Here is a 12,496-nt window from a genome sequence, read left to right as displayed (position 1 = left end):
ATGAAAGATTCAAAGGAACCATCAAAGAGAGAGTGATCAATATTTCCATACTTTTGGTCAGTAGCCTTGTTGTTAAGTATGTGTGTGTATATATAGTGGGAAGAAATTGAAGTCATTCCTGTTTTTTAAAGTAGTTCCTTTATTTGCAGTTGTTTCTTTCTGTTTCCAGTGGCACCCATATCATGCTGACTCAAGTGAGCCTTTATGTGTAACAGAAAAAGCTGTTACTTCCTTGAGACATCCGTTTCCATCTGGTGGAATACTGCCATAATAAATACAGAAATATATGTTGACTACTTATGTAAATGCCTCCCCATAGAGTTTTTCAGTGCACAACCTGTACAACCATACAAGGCAGCCTTATAACTATGAACAATATTTATGTCACACTGACTTTACTTTGTTTGGCAAATAACATAGTAGGTTAATTTTTCTAATATAGACAATGGTGATGATCCTGAACTCATGATCTTTCACCATCGTAGCCCTGTTATCATTGTCTGGTAGTTGGACTGAGATGTTGACTACAGTGAACATGCCCTTCTGAATAAATTACCTAATAACTGATTCCCTCTCACAGGACAGGAAGTGTGGGGACGTAATATGTAAAAAGTATATAACCTATGATGTTCTTCTATTATATATTACTTTGTGTCAGACATTTTGAATATGTTAGTGCAGAGTCATTGAAAGTAATCTGACAATGCATGTTAATAAAAACAAATAGGGAACTAATCACATTTTTGCCTCCTTCTCTCTTATGTTTACTGTCTATAGTTGACACTCCAGACCCCTATGTGGAACTTTTCATCTCCTCAACCCCTGATAGCAGGAAGAGGACAAAACACTTCAATAATGACATAAACCCTGTGTGGAATGAGACCTTTGAATTTATTTTGGATCCTAATCAGGAAAATGTTTTGGAGGTGAGTGAGTCATCTGGGGACTGTGAGATGGTCATTGTCATGTGGAGGTTGATGCTTGAGTTTGTCCCCTCACTGCCTTAATTCTCCTCAGTTAGGTGGAGTTGGATTCCAGCTGTGCAGTATGTGGTAGACTAGCTTCTAGCTGCTGCACCTCAAGTTACGTGAGTGTCCAATGGGAAATGCAGGAGTTAGGTAGGGCTGGGAAGAATTTTTATCCTCCCATGTGCTTTGGAGTAAACGTATTGTCTGTTATAAAGAGGAGGATCCAAGTCCAAGAGAATAAAAATCTTGTCAATTGATCAAGACTTTAAAATAAGTTAACTTTGTTAAAATAATTAGCTTTAAAATAAGTTAGAATGCATCTTTTCCAAAATAACTGCATGGATCTTCTACATTAATTTCTTTCTCATATTCAAAAACAGCATTTCCACTGAGAGGGGATAAAGTTCCATTTTTCAAAACATGACAATGAATAGTCAATCAGGAAAGTGAAAAAGATTATTATTTTAGAAGCAAATATGGTATTCAGAAAGAAAAGACAGAGTATTGTTTACCAGTTAAGGATTGAGGATCTCAAATGACTGTTAAAAAGATGAAAGTTCTCCAATAATATGTTAAGTGTGGTGAAGATTTCACATATAATTTCCAAAGATCCAAGGGAAATTTTATACCTGTGCTCTACCTTTAACTCTCTCTAGATCACGTTAATGGATGCCAATTATGTCATGGATGAAACGCTTGGGACAGCAACATTTCCCATATCATCTATGAAAGTAGGAGAGAAGAAAGAGGTTCCTTTTATTTTCAACCAAGTAAGCAACCCAACAGAATTTTTCATCCTTATGTCAGATAAAACCTATTTCATCTGGAAAGTTGGGGAGTTTAATGTTTGGACTCTCTTTTCTTTTCTTTTCTTCCTTCCTTCCTTCCTTCTTCCTCTCTTTCTTCCTCTTTCTTTCTATCTCTAGGTTTGCTGCATCTCTGAAACTTTAATAATTTACTTAAGAATAATAAGACCTTAGAAAAATTATTTATACACAGCAAACATTGGATTCTGAATTCATAGGAATCTGATTTAGTAGTTTCCAGTGAGAAATATAAACAACTGGTAAACCAGGATTCAGAAAGCTAGTTAATCTATTAATTTCTTCTTGTTGGGAGGAGCTATGTGTTTTTGCTCCTTGGAATGACTTTTTAAATATCTCCCCTTGCCCAAATCTGCTTATCCCTTCTCTTGCCTCCTTTCCTGTTACCACCCCAAATGACCTCTTCCATCTTCTGAACCCCCATGATAATTATCTGTGGTATTCATTGGGATGAAATCATTTAAACTGTTCAAACTAAAATTCTATAGGTCAGGAAACTGAAATACTGGTTATGCATGCCTGATTTCAGAGCTAAATAGTTTGTATTTATCGAATGAATGTATACCTGTTTGGAGAGCAACTTAAACCCAAAGGACTACCTGACCAGTTCATGCAGTCAGAAAGACCTAGCTGCCTTGAAGACACTCCAGTCACACAATCCCTACTGATCCCTTTAGCTGCTCCAGGAAGTATGTCTTCTATATGTTTTCTATCCAGTGCCAAGAGATACACTCCCCACATTTCTATTGACCTTTTTTTTTTTAAAATTATTTCATTCATTCCCTTTTCGAACGTTTATTGGAGTCTACCAGCCACTGTGCTGTATTCAAGGCTTGTAAGGAAAAATAAGATACAGGAAGCTCTTCTCTCAATTATCTTCATCTGGGGTGGCAGTGGGGTGGGAGTTGGAAAAGGAAGTGTACATAGGGAGACACCTGTGATGAAAAGAACCCACCATACAGTAAGATAAATATCAGTAATGTATGTACAGAGTGCAGTGGGAAGACAGAATAAAGAAAGATTGCATTGTGAGAGGAGACCAGGGATGACTTCATATCAGTAGGTGGTTTTGAGCAGGTTGAACAGTGAACATAGTGGTTAACACCTTGTCATTTGAAGCCAGTTGTTTGGTGTTTAAATCCCAGCTCTGTTTCTTACCGTCTGTTTCATCCTGAGGAAATCACTTAGCCTGTCTGGACCTCAATTTACTTGTCTGTAGAGTGAAGATAATATCTCATAGGAAAATCATTATACTTAAATGAGTTAATTATGCATGTAAAATATGTATTATAATGTATACTATATATAAATATATTTAAAATATTTAGACATCATTATATATAAAATGATTATATATTAGTTTTTATATTTATTAAGTATATAACATTTCATATAAAATATATACTGATCATTGATTATAAGAATATATATAAATATAATACTCACCTAGATGTATCCATATATACTTATAGTGCTTAGAATAGTGCCTGATACAGATTAATCACTTTAAAAATTGTTGTTTTTGTTGTTGCTGTTATTATACCATGAGAAAAGAGTAGAATTTCACTGCGCAGAAAAGCAGTTATGAGCATTCTAGGTAGAAGAAACCACAAAGGCATGGAATCTTGAAAGAAGAAAGCAAGTTGGGGCAAGGCAGTTACACAGCTTGGCAAGAACACGTTGGCAGGCAGTGGGGTAGGGAGTTAGAGGTGGTCAAAGGCTGACATGCGCAGACCTTACCTACAGCACGTTGCTAGAATTGGTTCTCAATAAACCTTTGTTGGGGGCTTTGTAAGCATGGATTGACCTTTCCAAAGTATAATGGTTTTTTCCCCCCGCTCTTCAGCCTATGACACAAAGGCTGATTATAAGAGAAGATACTGTAGGAAAACAAGCATTTCCTTGCCTCCCGTCATTTCCTATGCTGAGGTGTGTAACACCTGGGCTGTAAAAAAGCCTTCCTACATTCTTGAATTTAAAGTAGCTTACATAATTATTTTCTTTAGTGTGCTTGAGAAAACAGTTGGCCAAACAACTTTTCTTCCTTACTCTGTTCTCAAGAGTCCTTTGTAGTTTTTGTTTGTTTGTTTGTTTTCAATGATGATTTTTTGAATTGGTGACCTGGGATGGTAGTGGGAGAAAGGGAAATGGGTGATGGCTAGTTGGGGAGCCCTCTGAGGCCCCCCAGATCAAGTGGTGAGAGGCAAGCCATCCAGCCTCTCCTCACCCCTGAATGCCCATGGTGCAGAGGAGAACAGTCTTTTTTCTACAGTGCTCCCGGAGGCTGCAAGCAAAAACAAATTGTGAGGGAATTATGTAGAAGAGATTTTTAAACAATTCTTGAAGACTGTTAAAGCAGTCTGGTGTAATAAGACCGTTTGGATTTGGCAAAGGAAGGACGCATACTTCAAGCCGAGACATTACTAGCAAAATCCTCTTCAAATTTTTGTTATCCGAAAGTTAAGACTGGGTCAACATAGAGTGATTTCTGTGGCCAAGGAGCCAGCTGGAAAAATGGAGACCCTGCCTGATTCCCACCCAGGGTGGGAACTGGGAATTGGGAGACCTGGACTCTCATTTTGTCACTGTCATTAACCTCCCTCTAGAATGGTTGAGTTGTCATTCTCTATCTGAGTTTTATTTGCTTCATTTCTAAAATGAAGGTTTCAATTAATTTATTTCTAAGATCCTAATTTATAAAATTCTGTGATCTAGGAAGAATACCTTAGCTCCGCCTTCCAGCCGGCAGCGCATGCGCAGCCTCTGTTCCCGAGCGCTGTGCGTGTTTCCGCAGGTCGGCGCGGGGCGAAAGGGCCGCCGGGAAGATGGCGGGGGTGGGCCTGGGCGCTGTGGCGGCGTGGGAAACTTACCGCAGGTGGGGCTGGGCGGCCGTCTCCTTCGGTGTCCACCGTGGTCTCGGCGCGTTACTTGCACGGAAGCCCGAGCGGGCGCCATGGTGGCTCCCAGGTCAGTGTCCGAATGGCTGGAGTAGTACGTGTTCTTTCGAACATCCCTGGTCCGTCAGTTCCTGTCCCATTCACTTTTGGCGCCCCATTCGGAAATGTTGTTCTCGGGCTCTTGGTACCCCACTTTTAGGCTCTTTCGACAGTTCTGTGAAGGCTGTAAGGAGAGCTCTGCCGGGCCCTGGGTGTCCTGGCAAGCGGGGCGGCTGATGGAGTTAACTCTCTGCGGTCTAAGGATCCTGCTCTCTCCTGGTCTCCCCTGCGTGAAGTGCTAACACAAGGAAAATTTACATGTGTATTTAATAGGTTTGACTGTTAGTTGCTTTTTTTCTCTCTGCAGGTTATAAGGGGCTTACAGATCGTGCCTATTGCCCTCCCTTGAGGGATTTTACAGTATGAACATTTTCTTTGTAAAAGTGTAGACGCCATCATCAATCCTAATTTCTAGGGTTTTCTTTCCTTTCCTCTCCTCCCCTCTCTTCCCCTCCCCTCCACTCTCCTTTCTTTTTTCAGTTATCGCAGTCCAGTAAAAAGCATAATCATTACTCTACAAAGGAAATTAGAATTTGGACCAAAAATTAGAGCACCTGACTATTTCCTTTATCTTGTGTTTGATTCTTCTCCGTCCTACCCCACCTCTACCCCAACCCCCGCATAAATAATCTGTCTTTCTGGGGGAGATGGGGGAAGGAAAGAATACCTTGTTTTTCACTTGACCGTTTTCACCCAGAAGTTTTCAATTTTTTCCCACTTGATGGATATGGGAAAAACATAATAATGCAATCATCAAAGTCTGTATTATGCAGTTTTAAAGTACTGACCTATTAATAGATTATTTTAAAATATGAGACTCTGAGCCTTTATTGTGCACCTAAAACTTTGCTTAATATTAAGAAAGCTACAAAAGCTTCAGTTTCAAGTAGTCAAGTTTCAGCTCCAGTAGTCCACTTGGAAAGGAGTAGACGTTCTTTTGTAAGTTGATTATTAATATAAGCAGTATCCGGCAGCATCTATTCATGGATTTACTTACCTAGGAGTTGTTAAACTCTGGTTGTGTTGCAGGCAATATTCTAGGTGATGGGCAAACAGCAGAGGACATGATGGATGATGTCGTGGTTTCCAGGGAGCTTGCATTCTAATGGGGAAAGTAAATAGGCAACAGAAAGCAAAAGGACAGTCAACACAACATCAACTAGTGGTAAATACTGTGAAGAAAATGACATGGATGTCATAGAGAACAGTTAGTGAGCAACTAAATTTGTACAGTCAAGGAAGGCCTTTCTAAGGCATTATATTTTTCCTTCAGATTTTGTTATCAAAATTTTCAAGTATACACAACGCTGAAAGATTTATCCATTGAATGCCCATATCACTGCTACCTAGATTCTGCAGTTAACATTTTACACTGTTTGCTTTGCCATGTATCTGTCCATCTATCCATCCATCAAACCATCTTACTTTTTTGATACATTTAAAAACAGATTGCAGACAACAGTATGCTCTACCCCTAAATACTTCAGCAGATCATTAACTAGAGTTTGGTATTTACAAATTATAATTTTAAGTACCAAATAAATAATGCAGACAACGTGCACAATGAGAATTAAAAGAAGGCATTATTCTCCATTCGTTCATTTCGCAAATAACTATTGAGCACCTACTATGCAGCAGACGGTCTCTAGACACTACCTATTCAGCATTAAACAGACAGAAACCCCTCGTGGAACTTATGTTCTCTTGATAAGGTAAATAGATAAAAGATATCTGTGTTGGATAGTGATAGAGATAAGTGCTAAATAAACCAAGGAAGGAGGAGAAGGGAATAGGTATATGTGTGTGAGGAGGGTTGTAAATACAGTTCCAAAAATGTGGCCAAGAAAACTATCTCTGATGATACCTGCAGGCAGAAGGCACTTCGAGTAGAAAGGTCCCGAGGCAGAAATTTGTCTGGTGTGTTGAGTAACAGCAAGGAGGAGGGCATGGCTGGAACACAAGGAGTAGCAGGGAGAGTGGTAGGAGGTGAGGACAGAGAGGCAAAGGGGGGATGGGGTTCCCATGGACTTCTGTGGGTTACAGTGGATATCAGTGATGTGGGTTTGTCCTTAAAGGAAGGATGTGGTTGGATCGCAAAAGGGCTAGAAGGCCACTTTGGTGGAGAGAACAGCCTGAGTCTTTGCTCACAGACCTGGGACCAGAAAGGACCAGCCTGTTCAGGAAATGGTGTGTAGCTGAGGGTGATGGGAGCACAGCGTTCATGTGTGAAGGGAGGACAGGTACATGGGGATCAAACCTTAGCAGAACTTAAATTCAGGGTGCTGGAATTTGGGTGTTATCTTACTGAAGCAATGAGTCATGGAAGGTTTTTGACCAGGTAATGGGGGAATTTAGAGCAAACAGGATTTGGCTTGAAGTTAGTAGGTAAAGAGAGAGAATGTTTCGTAATGACAACAAAAAAGTTGAGGCAGCTCTAGCAGACTTCTGTTGAAAGTGACAGGTGTAAGGACTAGGCAGGGTGACTTGAACTTGAGCAAACTAAATGTGGCAGTAGCTTTAATGGGTTGGTAAGAATGATTAGAATGATTGCCTTGTGGCAGTGAGGACCAGATGAAGTTGGAAAGCAGGAGTATATTCAGCTTTTCCTGAGACTATGGTTTATCATTCAACTCCGTTTTAGAGCTGCTGCTTTTTTTTTTGAGAAGAAAACCAATCTTAGGGCTGGGTCCACAGTTCCCTGATAGCATTTATAAAATCTGGCTTAGGTTATGTTTGTTGGAGTTGTAAGTTTCAAGAGCATCAGAGTTGTCATTTGAGAGAAACTGGTGGGACGTGCTGCTGTAACCCCAGGCTCAGAGTCAGACAGCCACCGTCTGGGTTGGAATCATGATTCGGCTATTTATTCACTGTGTGATGTCGGACAAGTTATTTTTTTCTCTTTGCCATGCATCCTCATTTGTCAAACAAAGTTGTATATAGTACCGACCCCTAAGGGTTGTGGTTATGGTTAAGTGAGTAAATAAATACATGGGAAGTTTTAGAATAGTGCCTGACCCAGTAAGCATTTAAATAAATATTAGATATTCTCATTATAATTATACTGGCCAGATTTAACTGTTTGTCACGTGCTTCATGAAACTGATTTACTGGCTATTACATTTACTTATTTGTTTGAACTTATTGACCAATGTAAACTCATTTATATATAGGTAGAGCCTATAAATTTAGTGATCATTTGTTTCAACACAGTTAAAAATTTAAAATGCTCTAGTCACCCATTACTGAATATATCAAGTGTCACTTTGGGTTACAGTACCCCATTTTAAAGTGGAAAGATAGAGTTTCTGACGAATTTCATTTGTTTTGTGCAAAGTAGCCCATTTCAAGAGAATCATGAACATGCTAAGGTTTTGAAGTAAGGAGAGGTTTTGAAGAAGGAGAGTTTATACTTCTTTATTCTCTAGATGAATTTTTGACTTGGCCAATACTCTGAGAAAGGCAGCCTCTGATTTTACATTGTACTGTGTTTTAATTTGACGTGTTTATTTGGAAGTGAGTGTTACTGTTTAAAAATAGCCACGTCTCATGGTTTCTGTGTTATCTAATTTTGTCAGACTGCTTTCTTTGATTACTGTTCATACATGATTGCAACTTGAAAATAAATCGGAAAGTTCTATAGAAGAGATAGTGGTAAAGCTTGAAAAAAAAAAGGGAGTTTTGATGGTGAGTTCAGAATGTTAAGTTAGTCTCAAGATGATTTCATTGGAAAACTATGTATTGATGTGTGAAGACAAAGACTACAATTTAGCTAAGTGAATGAGACACAGCAGACTTTGGAGAGAAACCAAGAGAAATATATAATTTTGTGAGAAATTTGGGAGATCTCTGGCTAAGATGTGAATGCCATCACATTTATGCAGGGCAAAGTTCAAGCATAGGTCAAAGAATTCCTGGCTTTAAGAGAGAATGCATTTTTATTTGGGGATACTAGCCATGGAAACTTAAGTGAGTCTGCTTTGATAACTTCCACAGTTTATAACTCTTAAATTATAGAGGATTTAGAGTGCGCTTGTATCCTTGGGGTCCTCTTCCGGACCTACGCTCCCTCAGGGACTAGAACATTTTCAGGCTATTTACCATTGCACACCCGACCTGATACCAATCAAATACTTTCATTTTTGGATGAATGAATAATGAATGCACTTATGGGAAATAGAAACTTATGGGAAGTGCTCAGACAGGCATAATGAAATTAAATGAAATTTAGAGAAGAGAAGTTGAGAGTCTTGAGAGAGTCCCATTTGGAGAAAAAGTGGTAGTATTAGTGCTGAAGGAAATCGGATTTGTCGTATTATAGCTGATGATTACACAGCTCTTTCAGAATTTTCCAATGTCCATGTAAAGAAAAGGGATCTTAAATTAAGGAAAAAGAGATTGCTGTCAAATAAACAGGAAAAGACTCTATGTGACATGGCAACAGGGGAAATAGTGTATTTTTATCTGTCAAACTTTTAAGACTGGGATATTTGGGGACACAGTTATCTTGGACTCTTGGGTGAGGGATTATATGATTCCTGGTAATAAATGCTAATTTAGTTTTATTAAGAAATCATATAGGGGGAAGGTAGAGCACAGTGGTAGAGCACATGCTTAGCATGCTTGAGGTCCTGGGTTCAATCCCCAGTATCTCCATTAAAACAAACAAACAAACTTAATTACCTCCCCCTCCAAAAAATAATTTCTAAAATCAAAAATAAATTGGTGACAAATTGTACACATGAAAAAGGTAAATTTAAAAAAATAAAAAATAAATTTTAAAGAAATCATATGTTAACTAGACTTACTGTGTTGATCATTTTGCAATATATACAAATATCAAATCATTATGTTATACACCTGAAACTAATATAATGTTATATGGAATTATAACTCCATTTAAAAATGTTAGTTTTTTGTGTTATCAAAAATCATATATATTTTAAAAGATGATTTTAGCAGCATATCATTCAATTTTAGACATGCAAAATTTATTTAGATGTAATCTTGTTTGTATTGCAGGGTTGTATTTTCCACTCTGCACTTGAATCTCCTGTTTGTTAGATCCATATCTGGTTCCTTCTTCATAGGATGGTGTTAACGGTTTATGGAAACATGATTCTTTGTAAAAGTGATCCTCATTTTTTGGATGTAATTTTATTTATCTCACATAGGTCAGGCATATACAGATAAAGCAGAAAATATTATCTAATTCTCTTGAAAGATGTGGTTATTGAGTCAACATGGTGAATAGTTGCCTTTTGTTTCTACCAAGTGGGGAAAAAAGAGTGAATTGACTGAGAAGGGATCAGAACTCAAAATAATGTTTTGTTGAAAGTAAAATTGTAAATACTGGAGGATTTTAATAAGAGAAGGCATGGCATATTTAATGAGCTCTTTACTACTAGGGTAGATTTTCAAGTTAAAAATCATTTGCATCTTTTTGAAATAATAGTTTTAAAGGACTTCTTCAATGTCAGGCATTTTGCTTGTTACATTAGGTTTATTATTTCAAAACAACCCTGGAATGTTTGCAAGAGAATTTGTGGGTTAGATACTTTTAAAATTATCTTTGAGTCTGAAATGGCATTTTTTTTTTTTAAAATAGTTTCCCTCCTCTAGTTCCCCTTCCCTCCCCAGCTGAACATCTCCCATCGTAAGCATCTCAGACTGCTTTCTGTTGTGGCATTCAAAGACAAGATTGTTGTTTCCCCCAAGAACGTACAATGAGTACAGCCTGCTTCTTGCATTCATGATTCCTAGAAGAGATGGAGTCCTCATTGTCCTTGTTCTTGACAGAGTATCATGGTGTCAGGGAGATTTGGTCACCTTGCCTTCTGGTTGCCTTGATAATGCAAGCCACCTGGAAAAAGGTCATGCAGAGCTGCTTCACGCAGTGTGTGGGAAGGAGTTGACAATAATTGTTTAATGCCTCACAGGAAGTACACATTTTTGTGGCTCTTTTATCTGAATGATCTGTTCCAGGTGAAAGGAGCAGGGAGACTGGGAATGTCCACCTTCATAGCATGTCTGAACATAATGCATCAAGTGGAAGAGTTTAACATTTCCTCCACGTGGTGGGTTATCCACGTGGGCAACATGTGGAAGTAAGGATCCCAACCCAAGTGACAAGAATCAGAGCAACACATTCTTGTTTGGTTTTTTTTGGTGGGGGAGGTAGTTTTGTTTTGTTTTGTTTTAATAGAGGTACTAGGGATTGAACCCAGGACCTTGTGCATGCTAAGCATGCGCTCTACAACTGAGCTATACCTTGCCCCCTAGCACAACACATTCTTAAGACTCTAGATGGCAGAAAAATTTTGTGTCTTCTCTTTTATTCTGCCTTCATTTAAAGAGCCTCAGTCTGTCTAGGATTACGAATGTCTTAGCCAAGAAATGGTGTAGGTGGATGTAGAAGGGACATTCTTACAGAGAAGACACATATGACCATAAACATAACACTGCTGATTTTCTTTTTATTAAGTTGTTGGCTAAGTAGGCATGAGCTATATTCAAGCATCAAATATTTAAAAACGTAAAATGTTTAGGGACCTGCCAGTTGAGAAGCCAGCTTTTTCCTGAACAATTTCTGTTATGAGATGGCATTTTGGCATAGGAAGCCCATTCCAGCTTGAATCTTTGAATCTTTCCATTTATTAGAAAACTCCATACTGAGTTGTAGTATTGTTCTCTTAATTTCCACTCTTCCTTGGTGCTTTTGCCCTCTGGAGATAAATATAGTAAATCTAGTCTCATTTTAATAGCAGCTTTTAATGTTGTTGTTGTTGTTGTTGTTGTTGTTTGTTTGTTTTTAAACAGACCATGTTTTACCTACATCTTGATTTTCTTACCAAATACAACTTCATTCAATATAAAATATTTCTCAAGCCCTCTTTGGGAAAGGTTCCATTTGAAGCGTGGAAATGGGGAATAGTCATAACGTGCTGGGATGTGGTCTGAGCAGTCCTTTCACTGATAGAATGCAGAGCAATTACAGTCAGTGGTTAGAAGCCAATTACCTTTCTGACTTATAACTGAACTATGATTCATCTGGGCATGTGTAATTCCATGTGTACTAGGATTCTTGATTATTTTATTCACTTGAAAGTAATATTTATACATAGCTTTGGTGAATAGAATTCCATACATAGAAATTGCTCTCTGGGTGGGACCAGCCCCTGATTTTATCTCTAGTAGCAATGAGGTGTTTCTTGACAGGAAAAGACGCCTGATGTGCAGCCTCACACACACACATACACAGTAATTCAGCTGACACTTACTGATTGTATGCTGTATGCCAAATACCATGCAATGAACTGGTAATAGAGACCTATTTAAGACAGTGCGTATGGTTTAGTGGGAGAAGCAAATTTTTGTATGGATAATTTCAGTGCCTTTTTCACACTTATAAAATTCAGTACTGAGAATTATCCATGAACTTATTTTAACTTTTTGGAAAACTCCTTCTAGTTTATTTTTTTCCATCCTCTGAAACCAAAAAGGAAAAACAAAAGCCAATAATCTATAGCATTTTTTGTTGGTTCTAAAACTATCCTCTTCCCATTTTAAGAGGCACATCCTAGCACTGCTCTACTTGAAGGTATTCAACAGGTTCGCTCTAACTATGTTCTTATGGTAAACTGATGTGGTAAAAATAACAGCACCGTCTTACAGTCGTACAGCAGCCCTCGAAACGTTTCTCATTTGGTTC

At 38.3% G+C, this 12,496-nt stretch overlaps 1 protein-coding gene and 1 long non-coding RNA gene across 6 annotated transcripts in view; one reads left to right on the top strand and one right to left on the bottom strand.

Annotated features, from left to right (window-relative positions):
- The window catches only part of LOC140688739 (uncharacterized), a 41,355-nt gene extending 36,602 nt beyond the window's left edge, over positions 1 to 4,753 (bottom strand). For 3 of the 4 annotated variants that reach the window (XR_012063521.1, XR_012063520.1, XR_012063518.1), the window contains exons 1-3: positions 4,663 to 4,753; positions 2,951 to 3,005; positions 1,598 to 1,691 (exon numbers count right to left, since the gene is read on the bottom strand). This is a non-coding gene — a long non-coding RNA (uncharacterized lncRNA). Of the gene's footprint in view, positions 1 to 1,597; positions 1,692 to 2,950; positions 3,006 to 3,238; positions 3,374 to 4,662 lie in introns of those variants that run through there. The other variant, XR_012063519.1, reaches the window with a different exon arrangement.
- Positions 1 to 12,496, top strand: part of PLA2G4A (phospholipase A2 group IVA) — a 133,026-nt gene that overhangs the window by 63,600 nt on the left and 56,930 nt on the right. The window contains exons 4-5 of one of the 2 annotated variants that reach the window (XM_006198776.4): positions 778 to 926; positions 1,625 to 1,738. In XM_006198776.4, coding sequence (XP_006198838.1) covers positions 778 to 926; positions 1,625 to 1,738 — 263 coding nt within the window. Of the gene's footprint in view, positions 1 to 777; positions 927 to 1,624; positions 1,739 to 4,627; positions 4,760 to 12,496 lie in introns of those variants that run through there. The other variant, XM_072948534.1, reaches the window with a different exon arrangement.

Source organism: Vicugna pacos, chromosome 23, assembly GCF_048564905.1.
Source record: "Vicugna pacos chromosome 23, VicPac4, whole genome shotgun sequence".
In the NCBI taxonomy this organism is placed as follows: domain Eukaryota; kingdom Metazoa; phylum Chordata; class Mammalia; order Artiodactyla; family Camelidae; genus Vicugna; species Vicugna pacos.
This window is presented reverse-complemented; position numbering and strand designations above follow the sequence as displayed.